We start from the raw sequence: 25424 nt of genomic DNA on the forward strand, positions 1-25424 counted from the left end.
TGAAAATATAGGGTCGAATTTAGATGTCGCATTGAAGTTTTAACTACAGAAGTTTATGCGTGCAAATCCTTTTTCCAATATGGAAACCGAGACAGTAGTCCCCCAGACAGAGGTAAGTTATACCAACAGAATGCTAGTTATATCAGTTGTAGGTACTCTGTGTGCATATATAAGTTCGCGTATAGCCGGAGATAGTTAGCAGCTAACCCATAATGACTAGCCAGGTTCACGACCATCACATTCCTTCATTCGGGTGCGCACGTTAGCCCTGCTTATTTACCTACCGAATGCAGTGTAGATGCTCAGCTTGCTGAAGGTGCAACCCCGACGGGCTCAGGAACCACCTCAGCTCCATAATGCTTGCTGCCGAGGTGAAAGACCTTCTCCGGTTGCCGATCAAATCCCCAAGAATTGGCTGCCTTAATATCATCCTGAGCCATTAGCCTAGAGAACTCTTCATGGTCGTACTTCAGCTTTGCCCTTCCTCCGAACTCAGTAGGAAGGTTCTCCTCATCGAAGAATGACCTCATGAGCTCAACACTGTCTTTGTTCTTCGGGTACACAAACTTAACCTTTTGGAAAGTCTTAGCATCCAAGAAGTACTTCACAACCTGCGCCAATAAATGCGAAGCATGTCAGTTAAGAGAGATCTCAGGATATTAGCCTTCAAAATGAGGGATGCAAAGCATTTCTATAATTGCAACAGCATCCAGGATCTCATGCACAGATGGATGATGTACCTACCCAAAGATGAAACAAGAGCCAAGAGCAATGGAAAAAGAGACAGGCATGGCATGAGACAGCAGGCAAACTAAAGGATGGGACTAATATATATTGTTCCTTTTTCTGTTGGCCCCCGGACTAACATATAAGTTGAGTAGGGCCTCCTGGTGGTGCACTAAAACAGTAATGGCTGCTGTTGTATATCCATCAGGAATTGGAGCAACTAACGACTGACTCAGCAGCGTTTGATAAAATCTCGAATTCATATCAACACGGTTGTTGACTCTTGGCGCTAGAGAATCTAGCAGCACCTTTCAAAGGTGTATGCAGAAGCTCTCCAGAGTTTGATGTAAATTTGACAGAACTTGAATGTGATGCTTTTATGACACTACACTAATCATCTGGAAATAAAAAGCGGAGAAGAAATGGTAGTCTTGGATGTTAAACCTTCCAGAATGCTTCAAAAATGCGAGGAGGGTTGTATAGGAATGCTACAGCAAGCCTCTCAGGGTAATGGTTTTGCAGAATATTAATAGTCTCTCTTGCAGATTTGATGGGCACATTGGTACTCAAGGACCACCCTGTGAAGTCTATCAACCATGCCATCTGTTCCTGACCCTCCGGGAGATTAAAGATGGCATTTTCTATCAAATAGACTAGATGTCGCATCTGGTTGTCAAGCGATTGTGTATTCTGCGAGATTCATTGTCGAGTTAATAGGTATGAGCAAATAAAAGCTACAGAAATTAGTAAACAACGGGTTGGATAAGTACCTGCATTCCAGGTCTCAATATAAGAACACTCCTTCCATGACGATCGTGAAAACTTGCTCTGTATACTTTTCCAGTTTCACCTTCAATAGCAACTTCTTCCTGTTTTAGTAAGCATCACATTTTCAAATGGAAGCGTTATTCAGTGTCCCAATAGGTACTATTGCATGCGTAACACAACCTGCTCACTAGCCATATTGTCAACTAGAAGAGTCTAAATGATGATTTTGGAAACAGCATGAGTGCAAATATATATTGGGACACTTAGTGTCCATTGAACACAAATTCTCCCACACCTAATACATTATATTACTGTGTCACGGCAGTCTGAAAGAAGACATAAAAGAGTAAGTGCCACTCAACTATTCTCCAGTAAAACCAATCCTGCAGTCGCATTCGTTCACAAAATCAGCTCTCGTACTAGGAACTAAATCTACGAAATATATTTAATTACCAGGTCAACGCAATAGTTGGGGTAACCAGCATCAGGCTTATACTGAAGTTTAACAGGCAACAGCCATTGGCATAAATTATCTATCACAATACTTGTGCGGGCATTCATTCCCCGGGACATTTCAGCCATCTTACCCAGCTAATTTCCTCAGGCTTAAAAGCTGATCTCCATTTGAGCGTCTCGTCTAACATTTTCTTTGCTTTGTCTATGTTCCAGTTTCGAGCTTCCAAGTATCTCCTCAAGCATGCATCATCACAATACTTCAAACTTCGCCCAGAGAGCGGTCCCATAGCAGTCTTAAGCTCGCTCACCTGCATGCAAATGGAGTTAAAATGTAACTGTATTTATCCTATATTCTGGGCAGGTAACATTAATTATTATTCTACGACTTCAGAAAATCTATGCATCGTGAGACATCAAATAAATAGATGAAGCCCTTGATAAGGAAAGGGGTACGGATACAGGAGATACGGGCAGTGAAGTATAATCTGCAACAAGGGCACCTTCATGGTTTCAGAAAAGCTACTGACTTAGATCAACCACATGGTCAGCCAGAGCAATCGATCAAGGTAATACACTCCATGAAATGTCCAGTCCTTACAAACGCTGTAATTTTGAATTCTTAATTACCTTGGACTCAGACTGCAGCGAGTCATCCTCCTCACTGTGGTGAGAGTTACTCCTTCGACGAAACATGGTGACTGAAGCCACAAAAATTTAAGGAATCAAACAAATATCTTGAAAGAACTATTGCTGGGCTATTACAGAAGTGACAATTCACACCATATACGAACATGTACAAACATTCAAGAGACGAGAAATGAGAATATAATTCCTACAAGTAAAACAGCCAGGGAAAATAAATCGCAGAGCAAAATGGAGCCTTTACTCTCTAGCCTCTAACAGGTAAAAAAAAAGGAGAAGGAAGGAAGGGCGAGAGAACTAAGCCCTTAAGTTCAAGGAAAGAACGATCGAATAATGGAGCAATGTAGATGTATTGCAATTCAAACACACGGATATTATAGTGCAAAAAGTACAGCCCACGTATAGCATAGGCGACTCTGCAAAATCAAGCACATGAGGACAATCAAAACCCATTGCCATAGTGTCGCTCTGCCTGAAGTTGTAAAAGAAATTCCAGCTCCCTCCAAGAAAAGAAAAAAATAAACTAACAAAATAAATACATTGCGCTTAGAAATGTAAACCCATGGACTTAGTGCCACTGTGCCTGAAGTGGTAAAACAATTCCAGCTCCCTCCAGAGAATAAAAAACAAAATAAATAAGTGCATCGTGTGACTCAGCCACGAGCCAAGTAAACCTTCAATGCCAAGCGCCTTTAAAGAGTCTCCATGTTCTAATGGCGCTGCAAACTGAAGGTGTACTACTACTAGCTAGGTAGAATTTGCCAGAAAATCAAAATAAAATTGGAACCGAAAAAGAAAAGAAAATCTTCCTTCAGAAGAAAGTGAACAATGGAGCCAAACAGCATTGATTTTGATAGTCCGAAAAAGCCTCCCCTTTTATTTTGTTTCGATACAAGAAGGGAAGAAGCGATCTGCTAACCGTTTAGAACCAGTCTTGACAGTCACACAGTAAAAACTAACAACACTAGACCAACAAATAATTAGCAAGCGGCTATAACACAAACTTGTACAAGATTGACAGAATTTCCTGTTCTGTTGGTTCGGGGGGGTGGAAGAATGGAAAAAGGTCAAAGCTTGACGTTCATTAACACTGAGTCACAGTTTTCTTTTTTCAACTGAGACTTTGCGACGACAACGGATTAGAGATTTCACGACAAGAAAAAAGACAGAAATTTAGGATCACCAGATCCATCCCAATCAGGACTGTTCCATCATCGACGCGTGAGCTGAAATCTCTTTCCTCGGCACATCATCGCGAGCCATCTCGCGAGTTAAACAAGCAAACGACAGGGACGAAAAGGCAAAGACGTTAAAAAAACACCATTCAGCGACGGAAAAACCGCGCAGAGAGAAGGGTAACGAAGGAAAGAAGCGAAAAGACCAAAGCCCACAAACAGCAACGCACGAGAGAGAGAAAGAGTCAGAGTCGGGAATCATACGAGGAGGTGTCGGAGCGATTCGGCGGTGGGGCGGCGAGGGGAAGGAGGGAGATGGCCTCGGGTTGTCTAATATTCTTCACGGAAATGCCATGATGCGTTTCTACTTTCTGCACAGGACAGCGACCAGCAAGGGGAGCAAAATGGAGTTTAGAGAGAGAGAGAGAGAGAGAGAGAGAGAGAGAAGGCTCACTTGGAGTTGGAGTTTCTGTTTGTATATATTACTACCTTTTTTTTTTCCTTTTTACTTTTAGTTCCAGACAAATAAAATAAATACAATAAAATGCAGGGGGGAAAAGAAAATATGCAGATATTTCTTCTTCTGCTCTGCTCTGCTCTGCTCTGCTCTGCTCAGTCCAGTCCCGTACGGCGGCGCGTATGCAATGGAGAGCGCGCGTGACACCCGTTTTGAACACCACATTATCGCATGAACAAAAAGAAGTAGACAAAATTTGGGAGAGAGAAGTAAAGTTTTGTCTGCCTAATTCCCGTTTATTTTATTATTATTATTATTATCATTATCATTATCATTATCAATATTATCAACATTGACTGGGTATCGGTCGAATTCGCTGACTAACTAGGGAGAAACGAAACGACACACGTGGCTGGGGGGCTGTTCTACTCTTCTAGATGATGGATTTTTCCCCCCCTCATTTACTTCTCATTTTCAATTATCATCGTCCCACACGAGTGATTTCTCAACTTTTAACTCACTCTGTAATTTAGTCCATGAATTTTAATCCCCGATAATAATGTAACGTATAAACTTTTAATTCGTTCAATATGATTCCTAATTTTTTTTTTATTATGCATATTTAATATAATCTACCAACTCACGTTACTTATTGAGTCAAAGTTCAAAAACTATTTAGCAAGATTTAATATTTAAGTATTTTGTCAATGCCATTTTCTTTTTTTCTTTTCAATGTATGGTGAAATGATGCAAAAAGAAAAAATGATTGCATGGTGAGGAAACTTCCCCGTCCATTTTTAGATTTGTGGACAGAAAGGGCGTTTAGAAGGAGGCCGCACGGTAGCGTTTGGCTTAAAAACGTTTAGTATAAGATTAGAGATTCTATATTTGGGTTAATGCTAATTAAAAAAATTCCAAAACTGGTATAGATAAGAAACATGTGGAACAGAAAAATTGTGGAATTTATGTGGATTGGATGTCTAAGCATATTTATGGACTTTATTAGATGACTCTAAATGACCAAATCAAGTACGATCAATCCAAACATGGATAATTGGTGATGCGGAGAATCTCCTAGATAGATGCACAATCACAAGAAAAATGGAAGATATCATAAATTCCTCTAACATCCCTTCAAACTCAAAATGCATAATAGTCAATTTGAGTTTGGATTAAAAAAAAAATCCGAAAAAGCCCAAAGTGGTTCAATGTGTTGAAAAAAAAAAAAAAGAACTTGTTGATACTAAATGTGTCGTTTTCTTTTGTGGTAGTTGCCTACATGGCATGATTCTACCATCGGAGCGATTGAAATCGATTATTCAAACAGCCTTAATTCGCGGCCGATGAGAGTTCTAAAAGGGCAAGATTGTATGGTACCGACAAGAAAATCTAGATTCCGGCGATGGTGTTCGTCTGTGGACTAGCGAAGAAACAAGATCGATACAACTGACCATGGAAAAACACAGCCGCATCAATCGTCAAAACAGCCTCGATGGGCGCTCCTTTAGGTGGCAGTGCTTTGCGAACTAGGTGACGATAGAACAGGCCAACGTTGGCTAATCGCGGGAGAGAGACAATGTTGAGGATGGGCATTGAGAGAGGGATATTAGTAGTTATTGCAAAGGAATTGCACAAGTACACGAGAATTGCACTTGGGAGTGTACGGTGCAGCTCAAAATCAACTAACACTAAATATGTCTTCAAGGTGGTAGCACACGCAATACCTAATTTTCGCTTTACAGAAAATTCAAACCTGCATCCCACGGAACATATAATCGAACTCGTTTTCGTCTTATGAAAAATGCCAATCTAGAAGAAAGAAGAGTGTACAAATAATATATCTCATGGGAAATTTGTTAGGTCGTGTTCCCATTGAAAAAAATTAATGGCCTCTCCCCCCACTCCTCCTCCTCTTTTTAAATTTTTTCTGTCCAAAATTGCGCCCGCTAGAGCGACGTTGGTTTTGTCAAGGAAGACGACAAAAGAATAAAGACATGGAGAAAGACACAAAATCGATGGAGACAAACGACATAAAACCACGCCAAAGCCAAACCATGTAGTCGATATCATTTCAGTAGTACAACCTAATTTATTTCGATTAGTACAGAACATGGACGATTTTTCCCTTTTTTCTCCCATTTTTCATATATATATATATATATATATAGAGAAAGAGCTAGTTGACGCTTAGCGTCAAGTTAAACACGTCCCCCACACTTTAAAAAGATATTATGTTCAGTATCTTTCCTTTATCAAGTTGCCAATTTCAAGAAGTTGCTGCGAAAGAATAGATCCTTCTTTCGACAACCCACAAGTACCAACGCAGAGGTTAGATTACTAGGATGGTCACAGAACTTCTCGTAAAATCATCTCACGCAGATACCCCGACGAGGAGCTACGGTAGATAGAATCAACGGTACGACAGACGGCGCTGCCTACACGCGAAGCTGTTAGCACGCGATTGAAGGATTCGGAAACTCCGGCCGGTCATGATCTATCTCGTGCGATTTCCGGGGGAGAAAGAGAATCTCGACTTTAAAAAGAAAAAGGAAAGGTCGTTATTGTTGACAAATACGCATGGTATTATAATCCCGCAATGTCGGTAAATATATTTCTGGAACATGGGAATAGTCGGACCCACTGGCACTGGGGATCAAAAGAAGGGTGGAGGACCACGCACGAAAGAAAGGGCATCTCGCCCCGCCCGCCTCACAAGTCAATTTCGGACAACTACCCCTCCCCTTCCCTCTCCTCGTCTTCTTCCCACTCGTTCTTTTCTCTCCGTTTTCAAAAAGACTTTGGTAGAAAAACTAAAACCCCAAAATTTGACTTAGATGTTGCATCCTCCCCGCCTATGTCTAGGACAACCACCCCCCAACAAAATCCACCCATACACACCTCACCAAAACGGTTCATGTGTATTCAGAGTGATCCGAGACAGAGAGGTCCTAGAAGGGTACTCTCTCTTTTTTTTCTTTTTTTTTTGAATACTTCTAATGTATATGTAAAACATTTTTCTTAAAAATGATCGATCGGATCGCTTGTAAAACCATTTCTATCGCTTCTGAAAAAGTTTAGACATAGACTGTTGTCCATAATAAATAAATAAAAAATATTATTCGTTGACTAATTATATTAAGTGATACACGTGATCGTTTTTAGAAATATACTTTCCAAATTAATTATTTCATTTTATTTTCCAAATGGAGCGTAAGTCCACCTCTAATTGGTCCCATGATCACGTGGTAGACAACTCATGTTGAACCTACAATATCAATTTTGGAAATTCATCGAATTTGGTCTAGGCATGAGACCTTCCGAACAAATCCTATCAGTGCACTTGCAGCGTCTCTTTGCCACTATGCTTGGCAAAAGATATTGCATAGAAATGGAGTTTATCGTACTTTCCTCTCTCTTTTTCCATTTTATTTTTGGAACATATTCAACTTAGTCTATAAACTATAAGAAAATGTCTAATATCGCCCTTGAATTTAAATTAATAAAAAGACAACATTGAACATTTTCATATAGTTTAGAGATTAAGTTGAACATATTTCAAAAATTCAAAAATCACATTACATATTAAGCTAAAGTTCATGAACTATATTGATCAAATTAAAAGTTCGGAGATCACATTGCACATTAGGTTAAAGTGCGGAAGCCATTTGTGTTATTATCTCTAAAAAAAAAAGCTTCAAAAGTGAAAAGAGGCAAACATTTTCCCTCTGTTTCTGCTCTCCATTCCCTACACATTTCTTTTCCTTTCAACTACTTAAAAAAATCAATTTTTTTCAAATAACTTTTTATATTTGAAAAATAAATTTTCTTTTTTTATTTTTTTTCTTTTGTTCCTTCTTCCGCAGTGCCGGCCACATGCGAGGCTCCAACTCACCCGTACTTGGCGAGGAGAGGCCTAGCCTCGCCAACCTAACGACTAATTGCGACCTATCCACAAATAGGGAGGAAACGGAAACAAGCCCGAACTTAAAACAGATATGCTATTCCAATACCGGGCTCTTGGCCAATTTCGTGGAACCGCCTTTTAGCTTCCAGGTTCAATCTTGAAACTCAATTCTCAAGGTATCAGAAATTTTTTATTCACATTCCACTAATGTGGCAAGTGAATAGCATACCGAACCACGTCGTACTACCAAATTAACAAAATGATTTTAGAAGTCTAGGAACCATGCTTGAATGAGAAGAGAATAGGAGAATTTAGAAAACTCATCGTAGAGAAAACTTCACCCCGATATTCATAGGGAGGCTAAGTCTGCCTGATTACATGATACAAAGGGCCTTATATAGGCGAGAGAAACACAACTGGACAAACACACATTGGATACGCAGATCCACCGATACTACTAGACAATGACCGAACACGACCAGACAACTTTTGACCACCAAGGGGCACATTATTGAAGGAAAAATACACATATACACGTATAGCCGACGGACCTTACAACTTATAATTGAACTCTTCTTCGGTGTTGTGTTTTGAGCTGTTCGAGTTGTTTGGGCCATGCTTTTGCCTTTGATAGGCACGCCAAAGCCGCTTTTGTTCTTTTTCTTCTTCTTTTTTCTCCAGATAGGATGTCCTCTTGTGTAATTAGATCCTAGGGATTTGGTGGCAGTACACTGAGGCGATAATTTGGTGGAGTGGTGGAGCTAAAAGGAATATCTATATATGGGATGAAATTATTATCTTAAGAGCTACGTGTATAAAGGTCCCGAGAAAGTAGTCCTCCCCACGGATCTTGGAAATCCGTGTCCATCGAGGATTGGCATTGTTGGTTTTGATGAAAAATTTCTAGAGCTTCTTGGGTGGCTTTACTTATATGGCTCCAGGTCCATGAGACATCATTAGCATCTAATGGTCATATCTTTGGAGGAATAGTGTGATGCTTAGCATAGGATTCTCCGGAGTTCTCTGTATTCACGAGGAATAGATGAAATACAACTTGAAAAAGTTACGTAAACATGAGCAACTTCCCAATTGTGTTGAGACTTGTAAGTGGTCATTCCAAGCAAACTTGGTTCAAAACTCCCGTCTCTAGAAAAATGTCCATGGTCTATGAAAAAGCATGACAGTGTGTCTTTCGGGTTTCGGTCTTCCCACACATTTTTGAAACCTGGATAATTCTCTGTAAGCACCGAGTGTTTGAAACCTAGTAACATATCAATCATGTTCTTCTAGTAGGAGTAATCTCCCACAAGTGCTCTAGATAATACTCTAACAATCTTATCAGTAGGGAACTCAATGAATACAGTGTACAAATTGAACATGTACCAAAACATCCATTTCAATTCTTCGGGGAACTCTTAATCGGGTGACCACCGCAAGGGATGAATGAATGGATACTCAAGACGAAGACCACTAGGTTTCAATATCAAACCTTCATAATCTCTAAAGACTCGATAATGGTACTGTTAGAGGTAATGTTTGAGACTAGGGGTGAGTTGATTAATTCGAATTAGGTTTGGAATATCTAGAGGATATTTGTGGGTGTTCCATTAGGTTTTTCTAATATTAACGACACGAAATGTGTCAAGCATGGGTTATTTTTGTACAAACATATTGATAGAGGAAACTAGTTGCTTGGGTCCGGACAAAAAATCAGTAAGGACATTTTTACTTCCCGCAAGATGCTTAGTGTCAAAAGAATATTTTTAAAGCTGAGGATGAGGGATTTGTTTCTGTTTGAATTTTAGCATATGGGAAAAGAGAACATGTCTATTTCTACCAGAAAATGGTGCCTAATAAGATGGAACTCAAACTTCTTGATTCCATATTTAACTGTTTGGATCTCCTTGAAAAGGGAATGGTAATGGATTTCTACATGAGTAAATCGTCTACTTTTGTAAGAACAAATATGGCGCTTACCATCAATTTCTTCAAGGAGAATGGCTACCCAATACTTGTCACTAATATCTGTCTGCAATATTCTCTTGCCGGTAGATGGAATTTGCAACTGAAGAAGGTGTTGCAACTTTTCTTTCAAATAGGCAACCGCTTCAGTATGCTTTGGTCCTCACGGAGGTGCATTTTTTTCACATCCGTTGAAGTGAATAGAGTGTCTTGGAAATCTTTGGGACAAAATATCGAAAATAATTAATTGCCTACTCAACCGTCGGGTCTTTTGAGGGGAATTTACGTAATTCATCTACAATATGGGGGCTTGGACAATAAGTTCCTTCTTTTAAGTGCATTCCAAGGAACTCTATTTCTTTTTTAACAATGATCATATTCTTCTGGGAAAGCATGATGCCATGCTTTTGAACAATTTCAGCGAATTGAGAAAGGAGCTTACATTGAGATTCTTCATCAACATTGTAAAGAAGAATATCATCAATATAAATATGGGCAATTTTTAGAATTGACTGAAAGATTTTGTACATGGCTTTTTGAAAAAGGAAAGGAGTAGTTTTAAGCTCAAAAGGAACAATTATCCACCGAAAGTGCGGGTTAAGGATATAGAATCCAGTTTTCAAACAATCTTCAAGGTGGATGCCTAATTGCCAAATTCTCACTTTAAGATCAAATTTGGAATAGATCTTAGCCTAGGCAAGGCTTAGGAAAAGGGAATTTTATGGGGCAAAGAGAATTTATCATCCTAGAGAAACTGGTTCAAAGGCTAATAATTAATCACCAACCTGAGCTTGCTACGGTTTTGCTCTACTTGTTTGTTGACATAAAAGGCTTCACAAGCTCATTGAGAATTAAAGGGTTCTATGAGACCATGGGCGAGCAATTCAGCACATTCTTGTTGAGCAAGGGCAAGATGTTCTGGATTCATGCCAAAATGACAGCCCTTTGTAGGATTGGTATCTTTTTTTTTTTTTTTTAATGAAAGTCTCACAAAAAAATTTGAATTTTTTCAGAGAGGGTGAGGATAGGTTTGGGAGAATTGTGAGTGAGACTCAAAACAACGGGATAAAAGACTTTGAGTGAGGAAGTTAAGAATCTCTAGCTGGATGATGAAAAGTTTTTGGATATCCATAAAATTTCAAAATTGGTCTTTGAATAGTAAGCCGGTAGGCACAATCCTGAGTTGTGGAAGTTGGGCAAGGATATCCCACCAAATGATAAGATCCTAGTCGGGGAAATTGCATCCAAAGATTTTTGTGGTGATAGAATATTGGGAAAAGATCTGAAGTGTAACTAGTTTACTGCGAAATTTGGTTATGAAAGTATCACCAGGAGCATAATTGAAATACCTTGTGTAAGGTGTCCAGAATTCTTCTAGGAGTACTTTAACATCCATAAGAGATGCCACTACTCCAGTATCTATTAGGGCTATCACCTAAATGGGCTCATCATACTTGGAAGTGAATATTTGGATAGGAACAAAGGGAGAATGAAAAACATAGTGTCAAATATGGAAAGAATTGGAGAGAGAGTTGAGAAAGAAGGCAAAGATGTCTCCTGGAGATTGATCATCCGAATCGGAAGAATAGGCTTTTATGACACAAAGGGTCTCTGGTAATGGTTCATCATCAATGGAAAATATTGACTCAATATCATAATCGTCAAGAGAAATCCCCGTGCTTTGTGCTATCTTTCGGATCATATAATTGCCTTGACGTTTTGCTTGGGGACAGGCTTTAGCAAAGTGTCCTTTCTTATTACATATATAACATCTGTCTAATTTGGCTTTCCTTCGGGATGGATGAGAAGAATGCTTTCTTTTTCGAAGGAATTTTCATTTGCCTTTGCCACGCCTCTTCTTACCAAAAGAGAATTTCTTGAAGTACATTTTCTTCTTATGAACCGAGCAAGAAGGGTCATTACAATATTTGGAACACTTGATCTTTAGATCAGATTTAGTGCATGCTCTATCAAGATCTCGATTTTCTTGAAGATAACTTTTGAAAAGTTCTTTTATGAGGCATAATTCTTCGAGTACAATATAAACTTATTTTTGCTGGATTTCTCCAAGCATGGCTTCTACTAGAGGCCTCTATCTCGCTTGTAAAATCTTTTCAATAACTTAGTCGGCTTCTTTAGGAATGGAAGATAGGTTTGAGATTTGGATCAGCACCCAATAGGTAAAATAGCTTGATCATCTCCTTAAAGTGCTGATCAAGGTCTTTTCTGGCTATAGAACAACATTTTCGTTCAAAGAACTCTTTTCATTTGAGTTCTTTAGTATTATCAAGTTGGCCGATGAAGAACAGATGAATAAGTTGGATAGCCTCATCAAGGGTCATTGTAAGGAACATCATCTGGTCTTGTTCTGGTGCTACTTTCCACCAATCATTTAAGGCTCCTATGAATCTCTTGGTGAACTCAAAGGAGTACTTCATAAGTGTTGTGTTCTGTAAGGTGCTTAGTAGTCAACCGGGCATGAAATTTTTAGAGACGCTCGGGCCACTCATGATATAGAAGATCATCTAAGGTAATATACGCCTTGGATAATGAAGAGGTGGACAATCCATCAAGATAAGTGTTTAGTGGGTAAACCACTTCTGGTTCTCAAGTCATTTCTTCTTCTTTTGGGACTAGATCCGCCATCATAATGTCGGCATCGGTACATTGGGAGGAGTCGTCAAATGAGTTGGACTCAAATGAATCAGAAGCGGAAGATTCATCTTGAAGAGGTTCTTCTTCTTTCCAAAAAATTTGACACCATGTATGAGCGAGATGGACGAGATGGAGAGTGAGGCGAAGAAGGTGCGGGAGGGGTCGAAGGGGTTAAAGGTGATGCATTCCCTTTGCTTCAAGATTCTTTATCTTGTTCCCACTTTTTTAATCGCTCTCTAAGAGACAAAACATTAGATTTGGGAGGCGGTACAGCGATGCTGAGAACATTTGCAAATGAGGTGGAAGAAGATCCCGTAAAGGGTTCTATTCTTGAAGTTGGGGTCATAGAAGGAAATAGAAGAGATTCAATAGAAAAGAGAGACCTTTGGTTCTGGAGGATATGGATCCAGCATTTGAGCTTTTCAATCTCAAGGGTTTGATCTTCCAAATAATGGCCGAGAAGAATTTGCTTTGTTTCGTGTAAATAAAATCTCTTCCGAAAATTTTCTAACATCTTCTTAAACACAGTAGTTATCTCATCCACTCGTTCAAGGCGGGTAGCAACTATGTTAAGAGCCACATTCTGAGCAAGTGCATTTTCTTCTTGCCAGTTTAAAACAATCTCAAAGGGAGTGGGTCCCTTGCATCCTCTAAGCATATCCACATAATTAGGAGCAGGTATCTTTAGCACATGATAATACTTCTGATGTGGATCGGAGAACTTTTCTAATAGAGGGAATTAGTGGTACTGGGACTGGGACCGGGTTCGGGATTTGAAGTCTGCAATGGGGGAAGTCTTCGGGCTAGAACATACAAATGCTGAGTAACACTAGAGGTGGTTTTGACTTGGGAGCGCATGTATAAGGCTTAGGAAGTTCAATGAGGTAAGAATTTTTCCCGACCTATTTCCGGATTAGCTTGTAAAAAGAAGTTACTAACTTTTTTGGTGACGGTGGTGAAGGTGGTGATGGTTTAGGTTCATCTATACAATGAGGTGGTGGCGGAGTAATTTTAGGAGGCTTAGGTGAGTCATACTCAACCATGTATTGCCATCTTTCACTATCTTCGCCGAGTGATCCCATCATAGAGTTACCATCAAGGTATCTCCGGTAAAAGAATTCTTTTTCTTTTTCTTCTTCTTCTTCTTAGAAGTTGATCTGTCATCTTTTTCTTCTCATCAGGGAACATGACGAACAAGCACAATCAAAGTCCCAAAAACAATGTCATGTAGGATCCTTGAAAAAATGGACGGGTTTTCCATCCGCATTAAAAGACTAAACAAAATTTTTAGGATCAGTACACTCTATCTTGATTGGATCAATTGGACATGGAGTAAAACACGGAATGGTAGGAAAAGAAGGGAAGACAGAAGAGGAATCTCCATTTTCCTTGATGAACTTAATGGTAACAGTACCATTTTTATTTTTGGTAAACTGGAGTTCAAAGGATTGGACTAGTCTAATGTTCTAGTAAAAATTTTCATAGTTGGTTACCTAACTATCAAGAAGGAGTTTAACAAGTTGGTCTCCGAAAATTTGTCTAGGCACATGGATACACGAAGTATGGTCATGATCAACAAAGATAAATAGAGCATCTTCAGAATTGGGAATGTTGAGATCAATGGCATGATTTTGAACCCCATAATTCATTTGATAATGAATAGTAGCAGCTATAGATCCGAAAATCTGAAGTGCTCCAATGATCAGTAATCGTACTTTTAGGGCTGAAAGAAGATTGGGATCACCAATGGCCATATCGAAGTTTGGAAAAAGGGTAACAAAAACAATACTAGTATTTAGAGTAGTCCGAATGGTGCCAATACAAGCATGCTGGTAGTCGATAAAATGGGCATCAAGCAAAGTAACTTTTCCCACAATAGGCAACCCTTTGCGTCCATGGAAGAAAGAGCAAGACGAATTGCTCCAAACTAGAGATGCGTGTAACCCTATTGAGCCCATTGAAAAGGGAATTTTTGGGGAATCTGCAGAGTGATAAACTGCTATTGCTGGGTGAACAGTATAGGGTGCTGATTGAATTTGGAGAACTTGACATATTCCTTAATAGTGCGAGGAGTATGCCTTATAAGATGTTTGATGAACCTGATGGGTGAAAAGGATGAGGTTTCTGAGAAGGTGGAATAAGGATTCATCAAAAGAAGCTGGATTTTTGAGATCTTACTTTCCTCAGCAAAATAGGCTACATTATAAAGATAGTCCATCTTAGAAGCTGTAGATTTTCGAAGTTTAGGAGGAGAGGTAAAAAAAAACGGGAGATTCAAGGTGAACAGGTGAAGTATTTGAAAGAGTTTCCATGAGAGAGGAATACGTCTTACCATGCAGGTCCTAACTTAGAATTTTAATCTTAACTTGGTTTCAATGATGAGTGGCTCTGATACTAGGAAGGAAGGGGACAATTAGCTGATTTCTTATTATTGTCTCTTATCTAAACTTGAACTTGTAATGAAAGATCCATTTCTTTTGCCCTTGATAGAAAGGAGAAGAGAATGGAATATGAATAAACTTTTTTAGTCATCCTAACCTTCCATTCCCCTAACCAATTTTTTTTTTATCACTCCTTATGTACTGCTTGACCCCGCCTCGCCTCCCTCGCTAGTCGACGGAGAAAAAAACTAAAGAAAAAAAATGACAGACAAAAAAATAAAGAATACAAAATATATAAAAATACAAAATTAAGAAACAAAAAGATATTTAAAGAAATAAAATTAGGACCAGCCAATTTCACATAGCAATTTTCGATAAAATCATCAAGAGAAAAATCTTATGAGATTTTCTATACCAAACAGCGAAAAATATTATTCAGTTCATTTTCAAATTTCAACAAAATATTGAAGAATATCATCATTCTCCTAAAAAAATATTTTTAAAAACCCTATATTTTTCGCGAAACAAACAGATAATTATTATGAATTTGTTATGGGTTTAGAAAATTGCCTTGGCTGCATCATTTCTCTTTTCTTGGCGGTCCAACTCCACAGGTTGTATTTGACCAAAAAACAAAAATCCATATGTTGTAATACTCCACAAACTCATTTTAACCTCTTATCCCAACATTCGTAAATTGTCACATGTCCCAAGGACAAGCATAATCATTACTCGCTACCACAAAATCTATAGTTGCTTTCACATTACCCCACTTGCATTACGATTCATTTAAAATGATAGAAAGGATAAATCAACAAAATAGTATTTATACCTGGATATAAAAGTTTAGGATAAATTTCACTTGATATGAACTAGAAGGCCGAAGATTTCCAAACTATTTCAAATCTGATCAGTTTTGCAACTGGGGTATTTATCACTATTAATCAGGTAAGTTTTGAAACTTGGCTAATCCTCACTATTAATCACGTACAACATTTTAGCAAAGGTGGAAAATCGATATATTTTGGTAACAAAAAAGAGTGTTTTAATATTATTTACTTCACAAAAAATAAATAATTTTAAATATATTTTTAAATTAATAATTTATTATAATTACTAACCAATAAAAAATAACGATGGTTTATATATATATATATATATAACATAATATATGTGAAAATCAATTAAATTTTTCTGCTCATTTATTTTATAGGCAATATAATTTTTTTTTCGAAACATTCATTTTCCAAAAAGTTTATTTAATTTTTTTTTTTTTGTTTACTAAGGAAAAGGACTTCAGAAAAATTGCAATTATTTTTGTTGAAATAATTTCTATAGAAAGCATTTTCCTTAACAGTAGTAGAGACAATGAAATGGGGGAATCCAGGTGGAATCGAACCACCGGTAACCCAAACCCTCGAGTTCAAAGGGGTCTGGGAGCTCCGCCATTTTTGGAGCATTTGGATCCATAAGCAAAGCAGAGTCACCCTCATAGAACCAACAACACGATTTCACTTCAACTAATTTCTAACAAACATGTAAATATTTATATTATTCAATTTATTCATCTATGGGGGACAAAGAAATATATCCATCTATGAAAAAAAATACGATACAAAACCTGACGTGAAGAAAGTACCCAACTTTCGACCCCACCACCAACCCCCAAAAAAAAAAAAAAAAACCTAACTATAAAAGAAATAGAACAAAGAAAAAGAAAATATCCAAACTTACCGCGTGAAGAAAATACCCATCCTCTTATCATCTAAATCCCTAAAAAAATAACCGTAACATTAATTGTCCCAATGGGGAACAGGTTGAAGAATTATTTTGACACAACAGAAAATTAGTATATCGCCTGCGCAATTAATCCGAAAACTAGTCCGTAGTATTTAACCTTACATGATAAATGGTGACAATTAACCAAATGTTAACACCATCGACATTTCAAAGAGCACAGAAATCTGGGCTTTTTCCAGAAATATAGTAGAAAAATTACAAATTTACGTAATTCTTCAAAATATCTACGCATTTATGGCATATGAGGCTGTCATGCAGCCGCACATCTTTATTTTTTTAGTTTCTTTTTCTTTTTATACAGCCACACATCTTTTTTATTTTTCTTTCTTTTTATATTTACAATAATGTTTACATTTATACAACTTTATAAATATAATATATTTTTCTTTTTTAAACCTTCTTTTTATAACGTAATTATTAATAATTAATTTAAAATTAATGAAAATATGTAATTAATAAATAATTTAATATTTATATTATTTATTATGTAAATAATTAATAGATACATATAAAATAATACATAATATTGCTATTAAATAAAAAAGCTAAATGCATAATAACCACATATACCATAAATGTGTAAATATTTTTAAAAAACATGTAAATTCATAAAATTTTTTAACCATATTTTTTTAAAAAGCACCAGAAATCTTTGCAAGATTGGCTAATAAAAATGCAATAATCTTCTCATTCATATTTCTTGAAGGCCCTATCGGACAGAATCGATGCCTCGAGATGGGCGCGTTAGAAGTCTAGAGGGACATTACCTCGACTTTCAAACTGTCCCTCATTTTCACAGTAAATTTCACTGCAAAACCAAAGGCACGAAAAACAGGGACTTTTGACCCTGCGGTAGGCGTTTTACTGGAAAAGACCAACCACATCTTACAAAAAAAATCGATTCACAAAGGAAAAATAAACCCTTCTCAGGAATCATACATCAGAACAGATTAAACAAGGAACATATTCTTTGAAAGAAGACCCATGTTTGAAAAATTGAGATTTTAATTTTCATGTGTATACCCAACGTTTACGAAACTAAATGTTTAAAGCAAAAGATTAGTTATTGTCATTTTCCTTTATTGCTAAACCTGAAAAGAAAAACTGGCTGTGTGAATTTCATTAGTCGACAACCCCACGTCTCTGAGCAGAAACTTTCTTACCTCAAGCAACTTGGGCAACACCATAAAATAATCGGAGAGGATGCTAATTATATTGCCATAAGTGAACATACAATGCAACTTCAAGGCAGATAACATTCAAAACAACACTGACCAGCAATTTGCACTCCAAAACGTAATCCAGCAGAAAATTCCCCATGACCTGGACAGTAATGGATTTTCATATTTTGTTCCCGGAACTCAGCTTCAATGCAACCGAAGCAAGGAAATATCGCCAGGCGTCAAAACAAAATGCTAGCATAGAGAATGCATCACCCAGTGAGCTCCATCATGCAGGTGCTTTACTCCATGCGGCCACAGAGAAAAGACCATATAGACAGATTTTCACCAACGTGGTTTCCGTTGGATAGCCATATGCAAAGTACCATCTCCACTACTGGAGGAATTCTTCCAATTAAGGCAAAGGAATGATCAACTTCAAATGGATAGGGCTGAGGCTCAGCACACTTGGACCGTCAGACTACCTCAGCTCTGTAAACCAGTAAGGATAAGGAGAGGTTTAGCCCCAAGAGGAAAAAGCAGAATCTCACAATAAGCCCGAGAATATAACTAACATTGTAGGAAATTTTACACGACCTATATTCTAATCACAAGTACCAAACCCATAAGCTTTGATTTAGTTTCAGGAGTTAATTTCCCTTCACAATATCCAAGTCCAGGCCACACCTACATCTCAACAAATGGACGAAGAGCCTCCTGCAGTAACCAGTTTCACAACCTGTGAATGCTTTCTGGGAAATCATATCAAATCATCTCTTAGCCCTAGACAAAAATAGCTCCATAGATATTAATATGGTCAATCCAACTTCACAATATCTCCAAGCCAAAACAAGAACTAGACCACAAACCTTGTAATAGAAACACAAGACACAGAATATTTGACGACTATCACACAGAAGCAAAGAAAGCAAAGAAAGAACCGATAAGAATTTCACCTTATCATCGAACAAATTCAAGCAAGCATCAAAGCCATCCTAGTCAATTTGGCATCCCAAAGCACCACACCACTTGAGTCAGAACAATCAGGTGGATCTGGAACTTGACTTCCATTGGTTTCCTGGATCCAGGTACTTGAAGAGTCTGATACCGCTTTGCAACCAGCAGGGCAGCGAACCACGCTCAACAAACCGTATATCTCTACAGCACGTATCTCAAATACACAATATCTTTAACCTGGAATTAACTTCCAAATGCTTTGACATTCCAACATTAGGAATTGTCTTGATGCAAACAAAAAGAGAAAATATAACACATGACGTGCGAATTTGCTAAGAGAGAGAAAATGCAAAGGATATCGGAACTTATTTGTTTCAGGAACAGACAATGCGTAGGAGCTCCTATATATATCATTAATATCCGATTATCGCCAATAAATCTTGATCAAATGGACTTCCAACTTCCTGGGGAAGCATACTACTTGAAAGTGTGAGAATCGTGGTTACTGCATTTCTTGAGCGTAAATGAGGATATCGCCAGGATATCACATCATGTTGGTACAAATGCAAACTCAAGAAACTTACAAGAATAATGAGTGTGATATCTTGATCCGTCGTCAGTGCATTTAATCAATTATTTGAGAATCCATACCGTCATCGTGAAATATGCTCAAGTAGGACCAATGGCCGCAACCAAGAACAAGTACTCTTTGGAAGGAATCAACTCATCAGTCAGGCAAATAATTCGCACGCTGTTAAACTTCTCATATAGCAAAAACTGCCGCCAAAGGCAAGATAAGCACAATGAAAGACGCAAATTCAAGGAATACCTTCTGGTGGAACTTGAATACAGTAGAGGACTCTTCTGCATTGGGGTCGCTACCGTCATGCCATTGAACACGAAGGTGTACCACAACCAACTAGAATTACTAGTTTTTTTACCTCCTTTAAAGCTAACATCACGGCTTTAGATTCCCTGCATTCTACTGATGTGTTCGTACTCGAATGCAATTTGCATACGATCATTTCCGACCGGTGTATGCAGGCGAGACGAAAAACGAGCGAAAGGAGACGAAAGGAAAAATAGGAAGTCAAGACACGAGACACGGGAAGGGGGAGAGCCGGGTAAAAGATACAAAAACCCCGTGCCATCTCCCCCTTCAAACACCAAGAAAGGAATACTTTTATTTGGTTTTTGTGACCCGCCATGCAAGCGCACCTGTCATGGCAAAGGTCGGACACATCCACTCTTCTTTTTTCTCCCCCTGGCATCTAACATAATCTCTCCCCGAATTTTTTCTCCTCACACACCATTTCTATCTTTTAAGACATGCTAACGCAAAATATGTACAGTGATGTCGTACAGCTTCACTAAATAACAACAAAATATACTCAGCAAACCCCTTTGGCTGTCAATAGACATCAATCCAGCCCTTCTTTGCCAAGAAATTAACCCGCTCATCGAGAGATGGCCAAACCAGGTTGGCTGCTTCCATCACACAAGAGCGAGACAACAGACCACTGCAAGAAAGAAAGAAACCGAATCGTCCGATTAATACCCGTCAGAAATCAAAGAGAAAAAGATACAACTCATGGAGAAATCTTATTAAGAAGCCATACCTCCTTCAGCGCCATCAGTTCAACATCTAGTCCAAAGTACTAGAGATCAGGAGGCGCAAGAAGACTCAAGCTTCACCAGTCAACGCTGATCCGGGGAAACTCCACCGGGAAGAAAACTCAGAACTCACCGATTAGCGAGGAAATCCACCTTAAGCCTCGAATTTCAATCCTACCATGTCGCAGAGAACCAGATGGACGGCGAAGACGTCTATTCGACGAGCATGGGCACACCGTGCCTCGAAACTGGACGATCGATGCAACGGACGAAACCATACTCGAACGATAGATCGCAGCGCGATCTGTCAGGATCTGAAGAGAACGGTAGCCAAGAACACGCGTGGAGCCCTAGATCTGAGAAGGAAATGGATCGAGAAAGAGACGAACGTTGACCACCGCCAAGCGACGGAAATGAAGATAAGATATATGCGTGAGGATGAAGGAGAGACGTAACTTATACCGGGACCTTTGTTGATCGGACGGCTGTAGGTGAGTGGGGGGTCAGTTAGATGGACGGTGGATTTGGTGGTTAGTTGGATATTTTTGCCGGGAAGGTTCTCGATGGGAGATTTTCCTCCCACGCGCTAATATGGTGGCGTTATCTCACGCGCCTAAAAGTCCAAGCCGGGAATTAGCAAACCTAGCTCCTTGGGCCAGACATTTTGCCCGCGAAGGCGTAAATGGGTCGTTAAGCCCATCCCGCTATTAAAATATCTCACATGAGTATATTTGCTTTTCGAAAAAAATGAATAATTTAAAAAATATTTTTTAAATAATTATTAATATTGCTTGATATAATTATTTAATAATTTTTTTATTATTTATAATATTTTTGTGAACGATGAAATGCTTTTTGCTCATTTATTTTTATAGGCAATACAAGCGATCATGAAAATGTTTAACCATTCATTTTTCGCGAAACCAACGGAATAACATCAAAAATGATTTTTCTCGAATTCATTGTCCGTTAGTGATTTATGGAATGAACAGAGGTGACACATATGTGCAAAATGCGGAACATGGCTTTCAATACGGAATTTCCACCATATAGGTCAGCAATTTTCACAACTTGATTGATCCCAATTTTTTTTTTTTTTTTTTGTTTGGGTCCAAAATTGATCCCAATTGAACTTTACATATATATCATTAGAAATTCGTTCATGTCTACATCCAAAAAAAAAAAAAATTTCCTTTCATGAAAAAAAAAATGTCTTCGATTGAATGAAGTCGTCGCCTTTGGGTTTCTCTTGTATGCGCTCGTGCAACTTTCCTTAATAATTGGAGAATCTACATGTCAGGCGCATGCCTGAGAAATTGACATTTGAAAGATGAAACAAAATCGATTTGTTATGAAATATTTAAACCCTTAAATAATAGAATGGAACTGTTGATGAAAGTACGCAATTCAAGGACTACACATATGTATCCGATTGCGATCACTTCAAAAGTAGAAGACTCTGTTGCTTTATTTAGTAGTATACAGACAAAGCCATTTGACATTACTTACTCACCGTTGCGAACTCGAGTGATCCGCTGCCTTGGATTGCCAAATTCACACACCCTCAGGTGCTTTGCAACGTTCTATACTAGCTCCACGAGGAAAACATTGACCCAAAGAGAGATCAAGGCTCCTTTTGTGCTACGAAAAATAAACAATTTGTAAACAAAATTTGGATCACGCTTTTTCCATTTTTTTTTTTTTGGCTAAAATACTTTTTTTTTTTTTTGTGTTTTGATCATATTATTCCTTGAATGGCTCACCACTCTAAAAAGTGACTATGAAGTTTTTGGCCACTTGAATTTCCTCAATGGAGCAAAACATAGATTTTAGAAAGGAATAGATTAAGTAACATTGTAATTGCGAAAACACCTAGAGGTTTTGTTTGTTTTTTTTTTATAGATTTGCATCGACTTGTGGTTAAATCACATAAAACACATTTATCCTCAATTTCCGTCCTCTTTGCGGGAGTTAAAATGGTTTAAAGTGTGTTTTTCGATTTTTGCTCTCAAAAGAAAATTATTTTTGTATTTTCTAGAAAATAAGAATTCTTAGAGAGACTAAATAAAAGAGTTGCATTTCTCACTCCCCTCTAGCCACAGAGGCGTCACTATTAGGACTGTGTAGAAAGAAGAGAATGGCTTGCAAGAGAGAAAACAAAGAGACATTTACAAGAGCTTAGAATTGAGACGTCAAAGGCGTGCAAAGAAAGAAGAAAGAAGAGGAACTCGCAAGGACAAAAAAAGAAAAGAAACAAAATAAGAAGAGATTTCTTTTGTCAAAAAGATAGGAAGAGGTTTTTTTTTAACGAAAAAAAAAGAATATTTAACTAAATGAAAAAGGATCACTTTTGTAGAGTAGTGGACCGCACAAGGGATATTATGGTAAAACACAAGAAAAAGGAAGTGTTTTAGCCAAAAGAGGAGTAAAAAAAACGCTACCCAATTTTTTTAGGTTCGATTTATTTCATGAAAAATAAATAATATAGAGAACTTTTTTGAAAGGTTATAGCTTGTATCGATTACAAAAATGAAGGAAAATTTTCAAATAAGGATATAAAGTGCCCCCATTTTCTCAAATAAAGACTTGAAGCGAACATTATTTCAAATCTTGGAATGACTTCATTGTCTCAAATAAGGACTTGAATTGACCATCCCAATCTCAAATAAGGAGTTGATCTTTAGGGTGATCAAAGGCATTTTTATCCTTTACTTTTTTTATTTTCCTTGTTTTTTTTTCCTTTTTATGTTTTTCTTTCCTTTTCGCTCATGACCGGTGATGACCGGAGAGGACCGAGCAAGGCTAATGAGCGAGGCCGTGCTTGGGCGAGGCTAGGCTGTCCCTCACTAGACTCGCTTGTGGCTAGTGAGGGTGGCCCTCACTTAGCCCTTTTCGGGCATTGCCGGTGGTTGGCCACAGTTGAAAAAGAAAGAAGAAAAAAAAAAAAAAAAAAGGAAAGAAAAAAGAAAAGAAAGGGAAAAATTCAAAAAAGAAAATGACAAAAATGTCCTTGACCAATCTAATGATCGGACATTTATTTGATACTATCATGGTCACTTTATGTCCTTATTTAAAATAGTGAAAACACTTCGTGCTCATCTTTGAGATAATGTCCACTTATTTGAGAAAACGATGGAACTGCAGGTATTTTTAATATATACCAAAATGTTTAAATATAATATGTTGTTGATAATGACAAGTTTTCTAATTGGCAAATATTTCTAAGCCATATAACCAAATATTTTTCGAAGCTTAAATTTTCCGGGAAGCAAATGCAAAGGTAGGGCAGTCACCTTCGGAAGTCGGCACTTATTCGAGATTTCGAATGAATCAAATCACAACCCTCTCTCTGTCTCTGTCGGAGCTTTCGCAGAGGGTGAATTGAGAATGGAGTGCATGTCACGGATGCCCGGTGGTGGGGGGGCCCCTCCTGATTTTGCCTCGAGATCTCTTTCTTCCTACTTTCACCTCCCCCGCCTCGCCTCACGTGTGAACAGACTCTGATTGAGTTGAAACACTCACGCATCGCTTATCTTTTATCTACAACGTTTGTAATAGCTGAAGCTTTGCTGGGTCGATGTACTTTGCATGTGGTTTTAGCTCTTCGTTCGCAAGTTTGCACGTAAGAACGGGTGTTATCGTTTGGTTGGAATTCGAACGGGTTCTGCGATGAATCCAAACCCGTCCCACTCACCAATCCGGTCAGCTTTTTCATCATTTCAGTTGCCGAAGAAGCAGAGGTTGATGAACATGGGAACCGGAGGACAAAGAACAGCGGGTTTGGTGGTGGAAAGAGAAAGCTTTGAAGAGAAGCCCTTTGGGAATCCTCTCTGTGCTCATTGCTTGAATTGGAATCAAAGTACACTCAAAAGGTTTCCAAGAACTGAGAGAGAGAGAGAGAGAGAGAGCTAGCTTTCACGTCAACATTGTGGCCAACGAAAATTCAAGCTCACATTTTGATTGCTCTGAACTGGACTTCACACCACACCCAACTCTGAAAGAGCCCTCTCAACCAGAAACAATGTAAGCCCTCGTTTTGCTTTCCCTAACTCTATGCCACTCGCTTTGTGACATTGTTGAAGGAGGGAACTGTCCGTCACAACCAAAATGTCCAAGACATTCCATCGTTTTGTACCCGAAAAGTGTCGTTGCAACCGAATTTACATTCCATAGCCGTTTGATGTTTTTTAACCCCCAGACAAAGGGGAGGAAAGAAAGGAAGTGCAGAAAGTCAGTTGCAGATTACAGCCCGGAATGGCAAAGCGGTCCGATTTCGCTCAGAAGCTGTTGGACGACCTCAGGCTGCGGAAAGAACGCCTGGCCACATCTCAGAGCTCGAGCCGATCGCATTACAAGACAGGAGGCAAGTTTTTCTGTTGTGTTTGTGCATTGTGCAGGAGGCAAGTTTTTCGATTGTGTTTGTGCATTGTGTGATGAATAGGGCTTGAGTCGGTGGATATTCACGTACAATTAACTAGTAGGAGTAAGAGGCAGTGCATCTGAAATCAAGTTTTGCATTATCGGCATGCTCGTTGTTCCGACAACGAATCAAACGGGCTTAACATGAAAGCTGTGAAAAAGTAATGTCATGTTGCTCAATCTTATGGAAACTGCTCTGCAGTAGTAGGAGGGACCAGATAAAAGAGTGCGATTGAGTGATGAGACTATTCTTGTCTGGGGGCTGCAAATGAGGTAATCTCTTCATTCTCACGCATGCCTCCTGGACTCCAAACCGGGAGCACGAGAAATTCCAGCTCATCAGGCTTC

The 25424-nt window shown here is 38.5% G+C and overlaps 2 protein-coding genes across 7 annotated transcripts in view; one reads left to right on the top strand and one right to left on the bottom strand.

Annotated features, from left to right (window-relative positions):
- Window positions 1–24559, bottom strand: LOC115751618 (CRAL-TRIO domain-containing protein C23B6.04c). Of its 6 annotated transcripts, none has more exons than XM_048274673.1 (6): window positions 24545–24559; window positions 2578–2651; window positions 2082–2258; window positions 1497–1595; window positions 1171–1416; window positions 1–611 (listed from the first exon to the last, which is right to left on the bottom strand). In XM_048274673.1, the coding sequence occupies exons 2-6, from the start codon at window positions 2641–2643 to the stop codon at window positions 303–305; spliced, it is 897 nt and encodes a 298-aa protein (XP_048130630.1). In that variant the 5' UTR covers window positions 2644–2651; window positions 24545–24559; the 3' UTR covers window positions 1–302. The 6 variants fall into 6 exon arrangements, with proteins under 6 accessions (XP_048130630.1, XP_030545420.1, XP_048130631.1 ...); XM_030689560.2 differs by lacking the exon at window positions 24545–24559 and adding an exon at window positions 14113–14118 and having other exon boundaries at window positions 2578–2648; XM_048274674.1 differs by lacking the exon at window positions 24545–24559 and adding an exon at window positions 4194–4208.
- Window positions 24281–25424, top strand: part of LOC115751614 — a 5140-nt gene continuing 3996 nt past the window's right edge. Inside the window, exon 1 of the mRNA XM_030689546.2 lies at window positions 24281–25020. Coding sequence (XP_030545406.1) covers window positions 24912–25020 — 109 coding nt within the window. The 5' untranslated portion in view covers window positions 24281–24911. The remainder of the gene's footprint in view (window positions 25021–25424) is intronic.

Source organism: Rhodamnia argentea, chromosome 2 (assembly GCF_020921035.1).
Source record: "Rhodamnia argentea isolate NSW1041297 chromosome 2, ASM2092103v1, whole genome shotgun sequence".
Classification (NCBI taxonomy): domain Eukaryota; kingdom Viridiplantae; phylum Streptophyta; class Magnoliopsida; order Myrtales; family Myrtaceae; genus Rhodamnia; species Rhodamnia argentea.